Below are 22295 nucleotides of genomic sequence, written 5' to 3' on the forward strand. Positions count from 1 at the left end.
ATATATATATATTATACAACAATGTAATCGTAAAATCTGTGTTAAGTGTTGTCGTGCTCCTTGTATTAGTTATAAATTATAAATAAATACAAATAGATAAAATATAAATTTATTATAAGGAAAGGAATTAAAGCTGCGCAAACGAGTATATACGTATATAGTTCATATACATATATAAATATTAAATTTAGGTACTTGTGTGTTTAACTACAAAAATTGAGTGTAATAAATAAATAAAAATTAAAAAAAAAAAATATTTTTAAAAACCAATAGCTAAATAAAATCTTAAATACATATTCTTTTTATACTAAGCCAAAATATTTTATAAAATTAACTATTTTTTGTTACTTTTACTAAAAATAATTTTACAAAGATTATTTCCTAACAAAATTAAGGCTTCTCTGTTTTTAAATTGCGTAAATTAGTTTATATTTTCTAACTTCGAATAGTATGTGTGTTATAGTAGTTATAAATACATACCTACATATATATGTATACAGTAGTATTTTTGTAACATTATTTGTGTGTGTAAAAAAATATCCTGTTTTCGTGTGTTCCTTAAAAAACTAAATAAATACAAAATTTTAGATATCAAAGTAGAACCAAACAGCTACTGCTACGCTATTTAAATGCATAATGTAAATATTTATTTCAAAAAGACTTATTGAGTTTAGACAAAGGCTTTTGTAATGCTCAAGTTCAAGCTTCCTCGATTTTTTCAACAATTTAGTATATAAAAATTTTGTATAACTAATGTCAATACATTACTTTTAATATGCATGTGTTCATGCGTAAATTGACATACATAGATGCATACATACATATAAATGCAATAAACTAAGTTGTAATAAAATTTGGCGTTTCAAAAATATAGACATGTAAAATGTATGTACGTAAGCAGTTTCCGTATTTAATATAAAAAATAAGTATGGAAAAACGATTAATAAGCACAAACTATATTAAAATATTGAAGAAAAAATTCGGCAAACAAAATGTAGCAGTAAATTTATAAATAAAATTATAAAGCATATACAAATCATGATTTCTTTAATTATAATTTTAAGTGATTATAAACACAAAAATAAGCAGAAGAATAAAAACAGTACAGAAAGTGTTGACCGAACATACGCATTAATTATAATAATGAAAAACAATAAAACTGTGAAAAATATGATAAATAAAGAAAAAAATAATACTTACAAAGATTTTTGTCTTATGAGCGTAATGCGTTATAAAATCCTTAGCTTTAGCAATTTGCTGTTGTTGTACGTGTATAAACGTTTTTGCGTCGGCCGTCTACGAATCATTTGAAGTTCGAGTACTTTCGATTGCAAAAACTTCAATAACGAGAACACACACTTTACACTAACCATTTAACTTTTTATTTCATTTTATCTATCTTACAAATCTAAATTATTTTAAATTATGTCAATTATTTATTTATTTTATTATTCGATTTAGGAAGCAGGCAATTTGCAGGTGCAGCTTCATGTACCGCAGAGCTGTTGCAGCTGCTATGTACATCCAATTAGCTTTTTCATTTTATTCACAAAAACTTCAACTGTTTACACAAAACTTACACTCACTAAATTTGTTTATATTAAAACATTTCCGTAGAGCATTAATAACAAGTAAAAGTACTACATTAGTTAAGAAAAATCAAAATTCGTGCAGATTACTCGTGGCGTGTGGAATTTAAAATGGCGGGTGCAGATAGGAAACGAGAATAAAAGCAATATGAGAAAATATGTGGATGCCATGACTAAATTTTTTGTATTATTTAATTTTTTTCAATAAATTTTTATCTTTATTAAAATCTAGGATTAGCATCCCTCAAGTCTAAGAAGTTCGCTTAGAAACATTTCTTACATTTTTTGTTACCACTTGGCGTTCAATTAAAAATTACCAACAAAGTTTTCTACTTACCGGAACGATCTTAGTATGTTATATAACCTTAATAACTTTCACCTTTCGTTATCATTTGCATTTAAAATGTGTTTTTTTTTATAATGATTTTTATATACATATGTTTAAAGATATTTTAAATTAATAAAATGATTCAATCGATCTGGTATCTTTATAACACAGGAAAGTAAAACGCGAACGCAAATAAAAGTAATCTCCGATTTCCGCATTCACGCCTATCCGCCAAAGTATTTTGAAGTGCAGAACACATAGAGCGCGACAGACTGCAAGCAACATCTGTCAAATATTAAAATACACACGTTCTTAAGGACACAGTTATTTAGATAGCTGCCGACTACAAAACTGTGTCCATAAGAATGTGTGTATTTTAATATTTGACATATGTATGTCGCTTGAAGTCTGTGTTCAGCACATGAATAAGTTTAGCGAGCAATTTCAATTTTCGATATAGAATGTGTGATAAAATATATATACATAAATGTATAAATAAAAAATTTAAGTAATCGCTTTCAGTCTAAAAACTGTTAATATGGTTGTGCTAGCTTTAAACTTCATTCACATAACCGCCATTTATTTCTGATGTGCATTCGCTTCGCGGAAATTGCTAGAATAAGCGAAAAGAAACGGAAAGGAGTATTAAGCAAGACCAGTGTTGCCAACTGCGCAGTATTTATTTTTTACATTTTACATACCAATCTTTTCTAATACGAAGTTTTAGAAGTTGTCAGTAATAAACAATATGTGTTTGTTTTTGTATTTTTGTGTTGTTTTGTACGTATTAATAAAAGTCTAATATTAATAAAACTGATTTAAAATCAAATTATAAAAATGGTATTTATATGGCAGTCCGGCAACAATTTGACTGCTTTTCCATCGTACGGTTTCCTCCGTTTCATTCGGTAAACCGCCATTTTCAATTTCAATAAGCGCAGTTATGTTTAGTGAGTGCGGGTTTTAATAAATTTCGGAAAGTGATTAGTGTGTTTTTATTATATAAATTAAGTGTTATAATAGAGTATATGTGATAGTGAATCCATAAAATATAGTGAAAGTTAGTGAAGTGTTTAATTTGAAGAAATTCCTTTAACGTTGGAAGTGCAATCGAGCTTGGGTAAGTTTGCCTATTAGAAAATTACGAATTCTTTTAATTAGTACCAAAACCTATAAAGATTATACTGTACAAATGTACATTTAACTAAATTTATTTGCCATCTTTAAATTTTGTAATCGTTCAAAACGCTAAATAGTAAGACTGAATGAATGAGTTGCATCTTAGGTTATGTATGCAAATTTGGTTGGATACCTATCCTGGTTCCAATTATTCTATACATATGTGTAGTCATTATATACATTTCTTCCTTCGTTTTACCTATTCCATGGGGATGATCACCTGCAATTTAAACTTCTCTCCAATAAAATAAAGTAAATTGTGCACACTCAGCTGAATTGTTTCGCTTTATTATTTGTATTTCGTTATCCGCACTGATTCATTTACTATTTAAATTTAAAGAGTAGATTAATTAAATATTTTATAATTATATAATAATAATGATTTACTATAATACGGTACAATTGGTATTGGTGTTGTTTTCTTCTCAGCGTGTGGAAGAATATGTAGAATAAAAAATTCTTAATTGCAATAAGAAAATAAGAATATTAAGTATATTGTATTACATTAAATAATAACAATAATATTGAGAAACAATAATGAAATATATATTATAATATTAGGTTTAATAAAAGGAATAGATGAAATCACAATTAAAATAGCATAAAAGTTGTACTCGCCTTACAAAGACCTTTGGATAAGATTTGCAGATAGTTAGATAAAATTATTTTACTTTTTTTTAAAGAAACCGATTTATATTTTCGAATTTGTTTAGTCCTTAATGCAATTGAGAGGAATGATTTTATGTATGTTTGACGTAAAGCATACTAAACGACAATTATTTGTTATTTTCGCATTTGTAAGCAAAGTTAAACGAATTTTAAAATAAGCATTACTTATTTTTTACATACTTAAAGAGTTGCTTTAAACCCTTTTTCTATATACTATGTTTACTAATATTTCAATTATAAAATTAAATTAAAATATGTTACATGTAAAATAATAAATGACATAAAAGAAAATAGAACAATTTTTTAAATAATAAAATATACATTGAATTTTGCGTGTACATGTTAATATTGGTAGGTAATACATTACAAAAGTTTCGCGATCTATATATTCTTAACGATTTCTAACGCACCAATTTTATTGGACCTTCCGGGCACTGAAATTATTATTTATTTACGTTCATTGTAGAACTTGAAGAATTGCACGCACTGTTATTTTGGAATTTTTTACTAACAACAGCACCTCTGCTCTTCATTGCCATTTATATATAATATATATTTTTTTATACTGCACATTTGCCAAAAATACAAAAATGCTTAATATTGTGTTCCACGCTTCCTTTGAATAACTACGACAAGCATATTAAATATATATAAACACGTTTTAATTTGAATGTGTCAGACACAATTTCAAATTTTAAATATTTTCAGTGTTTTGTGTTGTTTTAATCGTTAGCAACTTTGGCTGCTAGCGCATTACATCGCTTTATTTTTAATTCGAAATTATCTTATACCCTACATATTTATTTGCCGCTATTAATTGGATTTGCATTCACAATAACATTCGCATTAACGGGCACTAACTCAGGCACCGATGAATGATTACTACTTTGACTTATGTTGCGTGTATGCTTGTCGCTGCCCTCATTGACACTATTCGAATTTGAATATTGCGCTTGGTGTTGCAATTGTTGTTGTGGCGCTTGTACTTGTGATGTTGGCTCCGGAAAGACGGGCGGTACAGTATTGGCTGTCGAAATAACAGGTGTTTGTACCATTGGTGTGGGTGGCGAACGTCCCATTTGATGTGGCGAGCCCGACATTTGCATGTGATATCTGTGTTTGCAGTTTAGTATCTTTTAATTTAGTAGTATAGATCATTAATATTTACCTATAAATATTTTCTGTGCTTTCGACGACGCCTTGTGTTAGATTTAGACTGCGACCTTTAATACCGCCAGCATCTTTCGGTGGTGGTGACCACCAATTAAACACACGCCCTACAACTGGTACATGCCTCAATATGCCTTCTTGCCACATTTTCTCTTCGGTTTCGCGCATTAAATCGGCAGTGGCAGCCTCTATGCCCTATATTGGAAGAGGAGAAATCATATTACTAAATATTTTGCAATAAAAATAAAATTATAACAAATAAGTTAAGGAGGATTAAGGAAAGGAAAAATAATAATATATAGTGAACTAAGAAAATAAAAAATAAGAAATTCAAAATTAACGCTCACCTTCTTTACAATTTCTGACATTGTATCCAATACTCTAGAATTTTCCTGTACACTCTGGCCCACCGAAACAACTAAATCCAACAGCTCTTCCACCTCGGTTTCATGCGTAACCATACCGAAGCGCACACAAATCAGCCCATCTGCGCTCTCGCCCAGCGAGAAGGCATTGTCAGTGGATTTCAATGCTTCCACGAGATCGGCATTTAGCTTATTCAATTCAGTTTTGGCTTGATCTGTGAGTATAGACTCCCAACCCTCGGGTACAAAACGCACACCACCCATACCGGCCCACTCGGGTAGATCAACCAAACGCAACACATCGCTCTTCCCAACCCACTCGATAAATGTCGCTTTATGCTTTATGGTTGCACGTAAAATATCAACGTTGCCTTCGAGATAATGTGCGAAGCCCTCCAAATTTTCTGAAGTTGGTGGTTGCTGGCCTAATCCCAATTCCAACGGGCAATAACGTACGCATGTGCCTTGTGTAGGATGTTCAATTATTTCGAAATCGAACTGGGTTGAGAAATAAAGTTAAACTTATTAACAAAATAAAATGAAAAGCAAAATATTTGCTCACCATTGGACAATCACGCTGCATTAATTGCCCCAACCACGAATTCAAGCGATCAAAGTATGTGGCATTGTCAACCTTCTCCAACGCCTTCTCTCTGCTTTCTAATGTTTTCAAAGGTTCGTTATCGGTTTTTCCCACTGTCGCTATAGATGTACTGCCATCAAATTGAAATACGACTACAGGTGCAACGGTCTCGAAAAGCAACTATTTGTGGTGTTGTTAATTATAATTAAATTTGGTATGAACTTGAAAAGTAATTTGTTTTTGAAAAAATATTTACATTAGCGTCTAGCGGCTTATTGATGACATCGTTAAGTGTAGTGCCTGATTGGCCGCCCGGGGCACGACTCTGGAAAGCGGAAATATATATTAGAGGAAGTAATTTTAATTATTTAAGATAAAGTAACGAATGTTTTTCTAGTATGGGAAATTTGTTTAAGTTTGTTGTTGGTTCTTAGTACAAAGCATTTATTAATAGATGTGAAACAAGAAAAAAAGATTGTACCCTTTGTATGACTGAAGGCCTAGTTCAGGTATATGCAGACCGATAGACGGACAGACAGACAGACATTGTTAATACTCTCCAAATCCAAACGGGGTTAGATTGCCGAAAAAACAGCTCGTGGCCGGATAAAATCTGGGTAATTTCCGGTGCGTAGAACCGGCTGTCGTGGGAATTGACAGACAGACATTATAAATCAACTCAGCTCGTCACACTGATAATTCATTTACATCTTATATGTATTTAATAAAAAGGTCTAGGGTACAAAAATTCAATATTTATAACTAAAAGTATTATTTGTGTATCCCTCTGGATGCCAGAATTTTCTAAATCCAAAATCATAGCTTTTGGAAACTTTTAAGTCACGTGATATGCAAAACCTCGACTATAACCGCGTAAACAGTGTCTACGTCAATAAAGAAGAAGAATATATGCAAAAACATGTTTATCTTATGACTTTGATTTAAACTTCTTTCTTTCCAAAATAACAAACAGCTTTATTAAACTTAACGGAATTTTAATTATAACCGAACATAGTCACTTAGCGTACCATGTACAAACAAAAAACGGAACCATTGCTTGGCGATAGTGCTTATCAACACTTTTGGTTTAACCCAAAAACAATTACCTTATAATTATGCTTTTCGCTCAAACAATAGAGATAAACTGCAATTGGTAAATCAAACAATAACACGTTTTCTTTAACAGTTTCGAGATAAATAACAACACACAAACCGATGAATTTGCGTAAAATTTAATATGACTATTAACATCACTATTCTTGTCTCACAACTTACCACTACACGCATACCCTCACATTTGGACGTGATCTCGAAGAGAATGCTACACGTTTGGAATGCAACATGTATACGTTCCGCTATCGCATCACGTCCAAGCGCTTGCAGACTAGTCCATAGTGAAAGTGAATGTAGTCGACGCGATAATATCGGATCCGATTCGAAGGCGGTCAGTGCAGAGTTTTGCAATTGACGATGTAGCAGCTGAGAATGGGGAAATATATGATATTTTTTATCATTAGTATGTCTGCTTAAAGCAAAATTGTCATAAAACTTACCACTATCGGTAGACTTGGTACGCCCAACCAACTGCCCAAATTCAAAACAATTGAGTCAACAATGTCACTGATCTATGAGCGGGAAAGGGAAATAGATATGCAGATAAGATTATTTGTAATAAAAATTTTTGTTATCATAAGACAATTAAATATAAATCATGCTATAAATATATATGTGCATATAGTTACGTGTCAATTAAATATTAACTTGCATTGAAATGAAGAGTTGGATTTTCAAACGTTAAGTGGGTTTAATTTGACAGAAAATTGTTTTGAATATGATTCATAAATTGGTATATAATCATAAAGTAAAGTAAATAAAAAAAACACTTTGATAAAAAGATGTTTTGTTAGCAATTGTAGCTCTATTTTTAGTAGACAACACCTTTACGGACGTAAGGATAGATAGTAATGCGCACAGAAGCTTCCGTGCAAAATTTGTGCTATATGTTTGTTATTTGTGTTCTAACTTGAAATTTGTAAAAAGTATGTTCCACCTCCTTCACTACTATACTCAAATTTGATTTTTAGCCATATCTATTTCGATTGTGATCACCGAAACTATACTAAAACTACTCACCGTATTTGGTCCTTGTGCACATGCCAACGCCGCTAAAGCATGCCCGGTGGCATGTAACCATATATTGTGCGTTCGGCAGATGTCACTCATGCGTTGCAAATTATCCACATAACCACTTATTGATGCACCGACATCGGCTACCACCATTAGTGGTGTATGATTGGCACTCAAATCAACTTGTACTTGTTTGAGCAGCAATGACAAATCCATTGTGCCGAAAGTGCTATTGGTCGGTATTAAACGTATCGCATCCAATGGTATACCCAGCTGACGGCAAGCATATTGCAGACGTATTGGTGTTATATTTTCGGAAATGTAGAAACAGGGATGCGCCAATGCTGGTATGCCACCCTCGAGATAGCCAGGACAACGTGCCACTATCGCTAAGCGCACAGCGCGTAGTATAGCGTCAGCGTTGTCTGTGTGAAAACTACTGGCCGGATCGAGAAAACGGAAGAGCGCACCCAACCAGCGTGTGGTATCGCCGGCAATGCTGCTCGAAACACGTACCAAATGCTGGCGATCCAAATGTGTCAGATAGGCGACAATGCTGTGTGAGATGAGCGCCAATTGTGCTACATCATCAAGGCCGGGTAGCGGAAATACTGGATCATTATTAGAGTCTGAATAGGCTATGAGATTTTCTAGTGAATTTAATATGTCGGTTGGTGGTATACAATCGCCATGCAATAGTGTTGTGTGCTTTGCCGCAGTCGGCATGTCGAGTGGTGCGTCGGCGACGTTACCTATGTTAGCATTGTGACCGTCAACAGCATCTGCGGCGCCAACTTCCAGCTGTGCTTCAGCTGCCTCTACAACTGGCGCTGTCTTGACATTTTCCAAACCGCGTAGCACTTGCGCTGACTTCAATTCGAGTTCAGCTAGACCGGAACGAATCTGCGTTTTTTGGTTGGAAGTTATATTAATCACGCATTAACTACAAAGTTCGAATATGTGGTAACTTACACTGGAGGCGGCTATTTCTGCCACGCGTGGCTCTTTTACAAGCTCATCACCCGCGCCGGACGACATACTTTTTGTATTTTTGACTTTTTACTTTTACACAAACACTGCTCCACTTTGCAAACTTCAGTTTTATAATCTATCAATTATTTTGCGGTTTTCAATTGCACCACCTACTTCGTGGCACCATAAATTGATTGGCGAGTCTTTGGTGTCTAGTACGTTCTTTTTTAATTAGTTATGCCGTGGCGACAGCACTTTACTATTGTTTTATGTTGTTGGATGGTTTTATTTGTCCAGTTGGTGCTCCGTGGCCCAGTTATAATTTACTCTAATCGCTGCTGTGGATTTTAATTTCTGCACTAATTCTATTGCTGTCGTCGTCAGAAATTTCACTTATTCTAACTATTGCTTTTGTTCTTGCTTTATGCTGACATTTCCTTTGGAGATATTGTTGTGTTGTCATTTTTTGACATTTCTATTTTGATTGCATATTCGTTGAGCGAGAAAACAGAGAGCATGTCGGCGAGTAGTTTTCGTTAACAGAGCGCGTAAAGTCATTGTAGAGTTACCCAGTTAGCAATTTTGCTTGTTTTTGATTTAACAGCTTATAATGCTTAGTAAAATTTTGAGGTTTTAATCATTTTATATAAATATGATGTATGATTGCATTTTATATAAAATGAAATTTGTATAAGTGTATTTGGTTCATTTTAAAAATTTTTCGTAGATAATTGTAACTGTTGAGATTATTAAAATATTGTTTTGAAACATGACATTTAATTTGAAAGGTTTTGTGTTTCATTGATGTCGTAGGCGCTTCGTCAGCTTAAAAATATCTGCTATCCAAAATTTATGTCAATTTATTACTACTAAAGATTAGGTTAGGTTATACTGGCAGGATGTAGCGCAATACATAGCCTACTGGTTCATAGAAACGCTAGCTTAATTTGAGTTACAATTTTCGTCCTACAGGTCGCTAACGCGTTTAGCGAAATTTAAAAACTACTTGCTTTCTAATTTTGATACTTCAACTGCCGAGTTCCGTCGCAAATGCTGGATAGAAGAATAGTAAATATTCCAGCGTCCCTCTCATGCCTACTTCCTCGCACTTTCTGCATGTATTTTCTTTACAGATGCCCATCCGGTTCCCATCCATGAATATGCCAACAACCGCTTCGAAGTCCTTTCGAGACCGTGTGAGTAAAAATCATACGTGTTTTTCTTCGGAGCTCTTGCACTTGATCTTGGCGATCCTACACGTCCTCCAGGCATTCCAACTCGCCTGATCTCCGTGATCTCCGTATTTCTTGTACTGGTTCGGTAGCCAGACGCATGGAATTTTTGGCAATTTCATCATTTTTTTCCTGGAATGTTTTTGTGACCCGGGATCCACTGTGTATGGAGCCGCTTTTTGGCATGCCCTACATCTATTGTCTCCCTGCTTCAAAGAACATTTCCTGACATAATGCGGTGGAAATTATTGCCGTAATTGCCACCTCGCTATCGACATATATATTGGATCTTCATTATGTTGTTTCCAGCAGTGTTAGCTTTTTCAGCCGCCTTTATGACGCTAAAGGCTAATGTATAAGGCCAGGCAAAAGGCACCATGTAGACCCTAGAATCTTCTTACATGCAGATAGTGCACCATTTGCCTTTTCACTCTCTCCACCACAATGAGTTTCCCCATCAGTTCGCTATCTAAAAATACTACCAGGTACGTGGTTTACTCTTTAATTGTTAACTCAACCACGCTGAGTCTCGAAGGTTTCCATGTCCAGATTCTGTACCTCTATGTAAAGAGAAGAACAATATCCGTCTTATGGACTTTTATCTCTAGGTCGGCCGATATCGTCTATCGTTGTATTATCCTTAGATCGTTGTTTATTACGTTATTGATTATGTCTGGGAACTGCCACGTCACTAGTATAGCTATGTCGTCTGCAAAGGTTATCAGTATACAGAAGGACTACTGAAAATTAACATTTTTGACAAATGGCGGCTTCCTAAAACAAAGTCGAGATTTTAGAGTGGATTGAAAAATCAAATTGTTATTAATAATCTTTTTCCCCCGATAAAAAAATATCTTATATCGGTCCAGTCGTTTTGGAGAACCTATCTTCACCGACTCTACAAATAGCTGTTCAAGTAAAACGTGCTTAAAGATTAGACAGCCAATTACACTAACATCTTCGGCAATTATTTTTTATAACTTTCGTTGTCAATTAACTCTGGAGTAGTGCATCAATGGACTCAATTAAATTTTCGGCAATGAAGCTCCATCCAGTGTTTATCGATGGTATGGCGAATTCGTAGATCACTACAGGAAGAATTTCGTGAAAGTCGTCCAAAATCAATTGTTGTTCTGGGAACTATTGATGCTGTGCGTAAGCTGATATTGCATTAGTGAACTATGTTTGGAAGTTACCTCAATCAGAGTGGAAAAAGTAGATCTTAATGGAGACTAATTTGAAAAACTATAAAACGATTTTCGATTATTTAAATTTATTTTGTTTTCTTATCCCGACATATAAAAGACTATCTAAATAAGAGGTTTGCTTTCAGAAACTTAACAGAAACTTAGCCTCCCTAAAGTCGAGCTTTGTCGTTTGTAAAACAATAAGAAATATTATTATTTTAATCCAGGAAAAGTTCTGTTCATACATATTTTGGGAAGTCGAAAAAGTATTTTCGTATTTCTAATCAAAGTTCAACTTATTTTTATATATTTATAATGAATCAAATATATACCATTTTAGTCGACCACTTTTTGCCATTTTTCCGCTAGAGACATTATTCCATCAGTGTAAAATTTTCTGGTTTCTCGGCAAAAAATTGCGGCAAGTAATTTTCACAGGCTTCTCTTGAAGCCAACTTTACTACTTTAAGGGAGCATTAACCGAAACAAATGGTAGTCCGATGGGGCAAAGTTAGGGCTATATGGTGGATGAAAGATGTGTGTGGTCTTGCGTTGTTCAGATGGAAGACGAAGTCTTTTCAATTGATCAGTTCTGGCCGTTTTTTTCAATTGCTTCCTTAAATCTCAATTGTTGACAGTAAAATGAAGAATCAATCGTTCGACCAGGCTGGCGCAGCTCATAGTGTATGATTCCTTTCCAATCTCACCAAACACTCAGCATAAAATCCGTCAATCCTGGCTTTGCGACCATCTTTTTCGCACATTATTGCCGTATTTGATCCACTTTTCGTCTTCTGTTACCATTCGCTTCAGAAATGGTACGATTTCATTCCGTTTCAGCAAAGAATCGTAGATGTTAATTTGGTCCATTAAATTTTTCACAGACAATTCATGTGGTATCAAAACATCGAGCTCCTTTTTGCAAACAGCTTTTTTTTAAATGTTTCAAAACAGTTTGATGATGAATGTTAAGTTCCTTAGCGATGTCATGGCTGCTTATGTGACGGTCCTGGTCAATCTTTTCCATAATTTCATCGACTTTTTCAACGATAGGTCGACCAGAGCGAGGTGCATCTTTCACATCGAAATTTCCAAAACGGAAGCGAGCGAACCATTGTTGTGATATACGAACTGATATAGCATCGTCTCCGTAAACTTCACAAATTTCATTAGTGGCCTGTGTGGCTTTCTTAATTTTTTTATACAAAAATTTCAAAATATAGCGAATTTCTTCATTATTTTCGCTCATTTTTGAACAGCTGTAACTTGTTTTCAACTTCCTCGAATTTATTTTTTTTGGTTAAATGAAGCTTTTCACCTTTCCAACACTATATGGTATGACACAATGTGATTGGTAGCACTGGTAGCACTGATATACAACTGCAACGACAAAAATTGACAAAATACGAAAATGCTTTTTCGACTAGGTCTAATAACACCTATAATTGGACAGAGATATTACAGCAGTTTGGATTTAATCCAATTTTGCGAAAAGTTAGATGGTTTCAAATTATTCGTATTTTAACATGATTTGCCTGTTTGTTCTTCCTTAGAGATCTTTAGGATAGGCTTATATGACAAGTTATAGCGTGGCGATCTATATTCCCCGACAAAGTTTAATAATTCCCAAAAATTAAAATTAAACGAGAAAGCCTACCTTTCAAAGGGTATAAATCGAATTGAAAAAGGAAGTCGGAACTATCACGTGACATTGGCACACGCACACACACACATGCATATGTTGGTCTGCCCTTTGTGCCTAACTTTTAAAAAATAAATTTAAAATACCTGCTTCACGCTACCGCCGGAATTCCCACGAAGCATATAAAATTCGAACGCAAACTCCCGGTTAAATCGACGACGACGGCAGACGCAGCGGCAGACGAAGTGGCATTGCAGCGGTAATACAGAAAATCTAATTAAAATCGAGTACTTTGAAATGAATTGGAATGCACTACAATGGAAATAAAATTCGGTCGAGCGCATGGCGGACCAGCTGAGTCATTATGAAAATTCAATGGTGCCGGCCAAATGACTGGACACATAACGGCATGTGCATACATAAGGACATCAATGAGAGCGTGGCATACAGCAGCTGAAGCGTCGTGTAGTTCAGTAAACTATTTTACATGCGCTTATAATTGATTCGAATTCTTTCTCGCTATCAGCTTTGCCACTGCCACAGCGCGCAACATGCTGTGGCTATGATTTTTAACGCTTTTTTATACTCTCGCAACATGTTGCACAGAGCAGAAAAGTTTTATAAATTAACAGCTCTTTGTAACTGAAAGATATTGACACCTAAAAGTCTTGTATGGATATGGATCAGGTCAAAGAATGCATAATTGTAAGTATTCCAGTTACCCTGTTTGATCCGGAATATATCGGTCAATATGAGAGATATCTTAGTAAAACTAGGTTGAAAATTTCTTTTAAGCATGGTGTGGTTTGGTGTCAATATCAGTTCATATCTTGCGCTGTCAATAATATGATGATTAGGAAAATCATATGATCAAATTTGACCCGGACTGTTAAAAAGTCATATCTTGTAACAATCTAGTAAAATTTTCTTTATCGGTTCATTTGTGAGCATAGTTTAAATCAACCAGTCCGGGTCAAATTTGATCGGGCGCCATAATATCAAAAGTGAGGCTTCTCGGTCAACACCTGGCTCGCCCTTCGTTATTTAAATCCTTTTTACTGTTGCATGCTGTAAATTACTTTGGTCTAACGCCAGAACTATAATGAAGTGCAGTCGGTGGCACTCACACATATGTACATACGCCTACAGGTTTGTGTGTGTATACGTTTATTGCTCGAACAATCAAACTTTTCTCCACGATCAATTAATCATCGCTTGAGTTATTGTGTAATTTGTGTTTTTCTAGTTTCCTTTTGAATTTAGCATTTTTAATGATTCCGCATTTTGCTTTCTTCATTCTCTCATTATATAATGCTATTTTTTTTTTTAATATTGCATTGCAAAGCGACTTGTTTATATTCAGAAGTGATTTCAAATTTTTTCATTGAAAATCAAGACTGTAATCGAAAGTCCTTATTACTATGAAACGAATGATGTGAAGACTCGCAAAATGTAGTCTCTTTAGAACTTTCACGGTTGATCTTTATGAAAATTGTCAGTTCAAAAATGTGACTGTGGATGTGATGCTACCATTTTTGTCTACAATTTTATATAATATAACACAATCTTTTCCGCCGATATTTACCCTGTTGAATTTCATTATTCGGAAGATCTCTCAACTCAATTTGAAGAACATGTAAGCCACGCCAACAAAGCGGGAGGTCAAAAAATATCAGGTGCTTTGACTCTACAGTTAGGTTAGGTTAGGTTAGATGGTTGATCAAAGATCACACATAGACTAATAATGTAGTCCTTTGTGATGCCATTGAAAAAGAGAACTCCCGTGTTCGGACTTACAGATTGGCGAAGCGCTTTGTAGGCAATACATAGTTACACAGACGCTTAACTTCAACACCCGCCAGTTCGGTGGGATGTCCAAAGGTATGCGCCCCCAAGTGTCCTAGTCTTGACCTCCCAAACGCGGGACAGTCAAGCAGGAAGTGCTGGCTTGTTTCTACCGCATCCTCTTCCAAACAGCTTCTACAGTCATACTCTACAGTAAAACAAAAAAATATGTATAGTTTATCTGATGTTATAGAAAATAGTGAAATTTTGCCAAACCTCCCCCTAGCCACTGTATACAGAATATAGAGATGGTCTCTGTCTCAAGCAGTTCGATTTATCGAAATGCCTATTTCATTCCTCCGTTTCTACAAGTATATAGCAAATAATCTGATTTTTGTTCCATCGATGAACTTAATATATAATAAATCGGTCGATATATCCCACAAATCTAAAAAACAGAAGAAAAGATAAAAATGTCTGTGATCTCTTTGAATTCCTCTGTAGAGCATACAGATGTCTGATTTCGAAGTACATACCATCTGATTAATTTTGCCCAGAATACCATTAAATAACTTGTTATGTTTGCTTTCAAAAAGGCATTTTTTCAATTTTGCGTTGTTCTTGCAATAGTTTCAGGTGTTTTGGTACGAGTCATACCCCTCATAAGAGATGTTGAGATCCCCTTTTATCTCTCTGATACAAACACGACGATTCTCTAGCACTGCTTCTTTAACTTCCTTGATTCATCTCGGTTAATGACGAACAGAGGTGGATGGACGTCTCACATACGGCAAGTTTCTAATAGCTTCACGATCTTCACTGAATGCTTTCCGCCACTTGAGGAGTTTTACGATTTCCTCGGATAAAAAACAGAAAATTTCCACAATTTTGTTCTTATTTTTTATTGTTACAAACATACACTATTAAAAAAGAAATTGTGAAATTTTTGGGAAAAAATATTTTAAATTCGGCCATTGCGACGACATTTCCGATGCGTCCGCGTTGCCAGGATAACTCCTTACAGGATCATCTAAAGTGAAAAAATACATGTTTTAGTTAAAACCTTAACTTGGAACATGGACGAAGGAGAAAAACTGAAAATTGGATTTTTGACAGACATTTTCACAAAAAATTAAAATTTCGCGACATTTTTTTCAAAATATTTGCAATCGAAATAAATCCTTCATCCAAGTTTTTAAGAATTGTATGCCAAAAACCTATGTAAAATTTCATGAAGATCGGTTGAAGAGTTCTCGACAAATATTGCCAATCGACTTCAAAAGCACAGTTTCGAGAAAAATGCTTTTAAAGAAGAGGCACTTAGGCAGGTAGCCTCGAGCGCACAAGTTCTCAAGGCCGTATCTCCGAAACTATTAATTATTATTAAACTTGAAAATTTAGGTCACACTTCTAGAATGGTGTTGTAGAATTAAATAAGATAATAAAAAATTCAAGTTTTTGTAACCCGTAAACCCCCGTATTTGGTATATTATTTTTCAAGCTATAAAATTAAATTTTTTGATATTTTCGAATCCTTCCTTAATATTTAAGCTATTAAAGCTGTTCAGACTTCTATCGATAATTGTATTCATAATTTCTATCAACTCTAGTAACCAAAGATTCTAATTCCTAAAGAAAAAATGGAACCAAAATACTCACATATATCTACCACAGCAGCAGCCATCAATCAGGGTGCACCATGTCGTATGAGCAACACAATAATCAGAGCACCATTTACTTTGAACGCCATGTGCGCGTAACTAACGGGATATTCTTGCACAAATGCAAATACCGAGAATAACATTAAATTGCTGTTGTTTGCTTACATTTTCGCTTGTTGTTGTTGTGTTTCGTTTGCTGCAATTATGATTTGCGCGTGCAACGGCGCATTGACCCGTCGTGGCAAGTCATTGCACCGGTTGCAAGCAACTATTGTTGCCATAATTATGATTATCGCTTTTGTTTTCTAAGCAAATTCTTTTTGTTTCATTAGAACACATATCAAATGCATACATATGTGTGCATATATCCTTATACGTAGACGCCTAAGTATGCATGCAAGCGCATAAAAAATCGTGCCACTTGTATAGGAAGTCTTTGCAGTCTTCAGGCTTCAGCATTGCGTGGCAACTCTCACGCCGCGCTCCGACGAAGAAAATTTCTGCTGGAAAAAGTATTTAATAGAAGAATTTTCTTTAAATATTATATATGGAACTACAGTCTAGCTACTTGCTAGTTACCTAAGTGCAGCGCGAAGTATGCGTTTGCATGTATGTGTGAGCGTGTTGGTATGTGTTTGTTTGCAAATTGTTGACTTTCGTTTCCTGCGTGCGCACTCTTTCACATGTATAAGTGTTTGTGTAGCGGAGTATTCGTATGTTTTCATGTGTGTGTGCGCATATGTTGTTTCGCCGGAAACGCCATGCAAATGTGCTGCAAAAAGTTGACGGCGACGGAAGCGACTCATTCGCCAATTCAAATTTTATTTATTTATTCAGTTTTCCTGCAACTAAGTAAGTTTTAATTTCGTTTGAATTATTGCGACGCTCATGTGAGAAATTCTATGTATATATATACATATATGTGTGTGTGTATGGTATATGATGGTATGTTTAGTTTTCGTTCTAGTTGTAAAGAGAAACTTTAATTTGAACAATAATTTTTTATTAGGGCTTGTTGTTGCTGTAGAAATTTTAAATATTTTACAGATATGGAATACTCTTCCAAAAATACTTCTAGGTGAAAAGGTTAGAACCATTATTTTATAATTTCTTCATACTTCTTATATTTATTATTTTAGATATACATATCTTTGGTGAAGGAGTGGAAAATGCCTTCCGCATTTTCAGTGCCTTCGACACAGCAACGGTATGTGTCATTTGCAGGTCACTAAAAACCCCTCTCTAAGGAACCGTCGGCTACCATGGGACCACATTTGCATTACTTCCGGGTGGCGTTCCGTTTTTGTCATTCACAGATTTACATCTGCACACCAGGGTCCAGATCCCTATTTTTGCTGCGTAGCAAAATTCCTGCGAATTTCTGGATAATCTTCCAGTTTGCTTCACTCTCTAGCATTACGCTAATTAAATTGTCCGCGTTTATTAGTTTAACCAGGTTTTCTACGGCGGTATTTTCACCTTGCCGTCGCACACATTCAAATAATGTGTGTTCAGCGTCACTTTCTGTCGCGTCGTTATATAGACTTGACGGCTTTTCGGCTTTTCCCATTCTCTGGAGATATTTTTTGAAGTATCCGTGACCGGATAACAGCTGGGTTGTGTAAAAGTCGACTTCTCTTTACGGCCTGCCCATTATTAGATCCCTTTATTAGTCTGGCCGTCCATCTGCCGCGACTCTCTTTCTTTGCCATGTTGTTATTGTGTAATTTTTATATCCTGAACAGGGTATATCAAGTTTGTCACGAAGTTTGTAGCACTCAGAAGGAATCGTCGGAGACCCTATAAAGTATATATATAAATGATCAGTATGTCCGTCTGTCTGTCCGTCTGTCTGTCCGTCCGTCTGTCTGTATATATACGAACTAGTCCCTCAGTTTTTAAGATATCGTTTTGAAATTTTGCAAACTTCATTTTCTCTTCAAGAAGCTGCTCATTTGTCGGAACGGCCCATATCGGCCTTTCACATTTGACAAGATATATTCACGAAATTTGGTATATATTATTTCCTAAAGCAACAATGTAATCTCCGAAGAAATCGATCAGATCGGTTGACTATAGCATATGGCTTCCATACAAACTGAACACATAGTTACTAACAGAAATGCACCTGTGAAGGGTATTTAGCTTCGGTTTTTTTCTTGTTTATTTGTTCTATTGCGCTCTTGTTATTTTCGGATATTTTCTTTAACTGTGGAACTTTTTCCTTTCATATGCTAGAAGATCAATTGGCGCATTACCGCTTATAACTAATATTTCATCGCCTGATACTGTTTGGTAGGTTGATGCAACTCCGAGGGCTACCTTATGCCATTTTTTCTTTTTAAGCACATATGCCCAGATCTCAGCTCCGTATAGAACGGTGATTGTCGTCGGTATTAGGAGCTTTCCCTTTTTTGCTTTTAGTTTCTTATATTGGTCATTAGTCTGCTCAGCTGGGAAGTGACTTACGCTGCCTTTCCTGCGGCCTACTGGATTTGTACCCAGAATGTTAGTATGGGGTCCAGTCTTACACCTAGGTAGTTTACTGGTTATTGCGTCTTAAGAATATCAGTAGTCGTTTGCATACTTATCTCGAAGGCTGCTTATTCGTTACAAGTAGTAGCTCTGTTTTTTCCGCAGCGAGCTGGAGGTTGTGTGAGTCGAGCCGTGCTTATGTTCGCAATTTTAGATACTTTATGAAAAATATTTACAAATAGTATTACTCGAAGCATTGCCTATTTAAAGCAATAACATTTTCCCATCTTTCTGTCAATTTGTTGAGTCCATGCCAAGAGAACTGGGACGGCTTGGCCGCCAAGCATAAGTCAAACCAATTTGTGATACCCTGTTATGATGTGAACCATATTTTAAGGAGGGCATTCTGCGTCGACTAGGTCTGCAGAAGGGACTAAATAAAATTTCCCAGCTTTTGTTTTTCATTTAGTTTTCTACTGGTCTTCAAACATGAGGCCGAGCGTTGTCATAACGAAAATTGATTGCATCGTGTCTAGTCGCAAGCTCCAGATGTTTTTTCTGCAATCGTTTGCTTTAAATTGATGAGTTGAGTAGAAGCTCATAATACAACCCGACGTTCTGATCCACCAAACACAGAGCTTTACTTTGGCTTCAGGGATATTCGTCTTCGCCGTTGATTCGGCTGGTTGGGCAGGTTTGTCATATAATTTTTTGCCTTTCGGGTTGCCGTAATGGCTCCATTTTCATAACCAGTCACAATTCGATGCAAAAATTACTTCTTTTTGTAGCGCTCTACATTGTAGCATTTTCGGCATGCAAAATGTTGTTTCAACGTTTCTTGTCTTCAATTGATAAGGCACACCATTCTTTTGCTTTTGTATGCATCCTGGCTACTTTTAAACATTTTGAAATAGCATCCGAGGCTGTTTTCTAGTTCTCATTGGGAGTGTTTTTTAAGTGGCGGGTTCCTAACCGAGCGCACAACCCTGGGAAGGGATGTTTCGCCTTCTCAGTCGTGAGCTGCTTGAGCCATATGTAAAGGAACAGTTTCTCAGAGAACTTTCCGCACTTGCGTGAAACAAAATTGAAGCGGTTAGTTACTGATGATGAAAAGTGGTTCACTTACGAAAACGTCATACGAAAACGGTCATGATAAATCGGCCATGACTGTCGCAAACAATAGCCAAACCAGGATTGGTAGTCAAGACCGTTTGGATATGTGTTTGGTGCAGGTAGGCAGTAAGTCATCCACTAAAAACCACTTCCTGTAGTTCCCGGATATTTTTTAGATAAACTGATTTGAAGGTCGGGAAATCGGGAAATGTGTTTGATGACTAAGGAAATTGTTTGAAAAAAATAAGAGACAGCTTCTTTTAGATTATGTCAACAAGTTCTTAATCGTAGAAAATGTAAAAACCAATACAATGATTCTCTAAACTATTACTAAGATACTTGTGTACTATATTTATTTTTATTTTGCGTAAAAAAATCATTACACATACAAGAAAATATAAAAAAGTGGCTCACTCCAGTTTAAGCATGTAAAACACCTTTTCATCATCGGAAGAGTGAAAGCCAAATTGAATATTTCTATGAAAAACAATTTATTTCATTCATAAATATGTTATAAGCGTATCGACCTCACTTCCACATGCTCAATCCATTTTTATGCATAGACTTGCTTATATACTTTGAAAGACTTTCACCGTTGCATATTGCGGGAGTTTGTCATCTTTGACGACGGAGCGTTGTCATGTTAACAATGTAATGCATATTATCGTGCTAAACTTGTTAGAAACTAAGCAAAATAAACAACAATAAACTGAAGGCGGCCACAATAACTATGTACAGCGACAACAACAATGGAGGCGATAAGGTAAAACTTGGCGAAATTGCAGTCGGTATGAATGTTTGTATGTACATATGTATGTGTGTGTTGCATATTGCGATTGTTGCACGTAAAGGCTTAAAACACACATGCAACCATGCATATTAATGCATGAGCACATATTTACATATTGTAGTACATTTATGAGTTCGAACATTAGGGATGTTCTTAAGTTATAGGTAGGTGAAGGGCAATTATCGTAGTCTTTTCGTATTTCTAATCAAACTTCAACTTAATTTTTTTATGTTGTTGTTTTATCTGCGACAAGTAATTTTCACAGGCTTCTCTTGAAGCCAACTTTACTCCTTTAAGGGAGTTCTGCATTGACCGAAACAAATGGTAGTCCGATGGTGCAAGGTTAGCGCTATATGATGGATGCCTCAAAACTTTCCAGCCAAGTTCTCCCAGTTTTTGCCGAGTCATCAAAGATGTGTATGGTCTAGCGTTGTCCTGATGGAAGACGAGAGCTCTTTCTGTTGATCAGTTCTGGTCGTTTTTTCGATTGCTTGCTTCAATTTCATCAGTTGTTGACAGTAAAATGTATAATCAATCGTTCGATCGTGGATGATTCCTTTCCAATCCCACCAAACAATCCTGGCCTTTCGCACATTATTGTCGTATTTGATTCGCTTTTCGTCTCCTATTACCATTCGCTTCAGAAATGGTTCGATTTCATTTCGTTTCAGCAAGGAATTTCAGAAGTTTATTCGGTTCATTAAATTTTTCACAGACAATTCATGTGGTACCCAAATATCGTGCTTCTTTTTGTAGCCAGCCTTTTTTAAATGATTCAAAGCCGTTTGATGATGAATGTTAAGTTCCTTAGCGATGTCTTGGCTGCTTATGTGACGGTCCTGGTCAATCTTTTCCATAATTTCATCGACTTTTTCAACGATATTTCGAGTACGGAAGCGAGCGAACCATTGTTGTGCTACACAAACTGATACAGCATCGTCTCCGTAGACTTCACAAATTTCATTGGTGGCTTGCGTGGCATTCTTCCCTTTTTTATACAAAAATTTCAAAATATAGCGAATTTCTTCATTATTTTCACTCATTTTTGAACAGCTGTAACTTTTTTTCAACTTCCCAGAATTTAAATCTCACCTTTCCAACACTATATGGAGATATACGACTGCAACGACATATATTAACAAAATACGAAAATACTTTTTCGACTGACAATATACATATTATGTATTATACCACATAGTATGTGTCTCTCCTTAATGTTGAGAAAATGTTCAAGTTATGCTCATGCATGCATGCAATATGCATTTTCAGTTATAGAGCATGCCTTGCCACATCGTACGGTTGCATGCACAACACGAAACGAAAATATAAATACAGTTTGACAGCCGCGCGTGAGACGCTCGTTCACACACAAACCTGCATACATTCATTTGCTGCGTACAAATTTTGCATAAGATTAATAAAATTCCT

General features: G+C 35.4%; 1 protein-coding gene and 1 long non-coding RNA gene across 2 annotated transcripts in view; one reads left to right on the forward strand and one right to left on the reverse strand.

Moving 5' to 3' along the window:
- The first annotated feature begins 2275 nt into the window (after positions 1-2275).
- Positions 2276-22295, forward strand: part of LOC120774173 — a 108685-nt gene continuing 88665 nt past the window's right edge. The window contains exon 1 of the long non-coding RNA XR_005705224.1: positions 2276-3037. This is a non-coding gene — a long non-coding RNA (uncharacterized LOC120774173). The remainder of the gene's footprint in view (positions 3038-22295) is intronic.
- LOC120774171 (pyridoxal-dependent decarboxylase domain-containing protein 1) lies at positions 3354-9403 on the reverse strand. The gene is made up of 9 exons (XM_040103592.1): positions 8983-9403; positions 8017-8913; positions 7437-7508; positions 7159-7362; positions 6140-6208; positions 5863-6063; positions 5283-5798; positions 4934-5130; positions 3354-4878 (listed from the first exon to the last, which is right to left on the reverse strand). Exons 1-9 carry the CDS (start codon positions 9046-9048, stop codon positions 4566-4568), a joined length of 2535 nt encoding a protein of 844 aa, XP_039959526.1. The 5' UTR covers positions 9049-9403; the 3' UTR covers positions 3354-4565.

Source organism: Bactrocera tryoni, chromosome 4 (assembly GCF_016617805.1).
Source record: "Bactrocera tryoni isolate S06 chromosome 4, CSIRO_BtryS06_freeze2, whole genome shotgun sequence".
NCBI classification, from domain to species: domain Eukaryota; kingdom Metazoa; phylum Arthropoda; class Insecta; order Diptera; family Tephritidae; genus Bactrocera; species Bactrocera tryoni.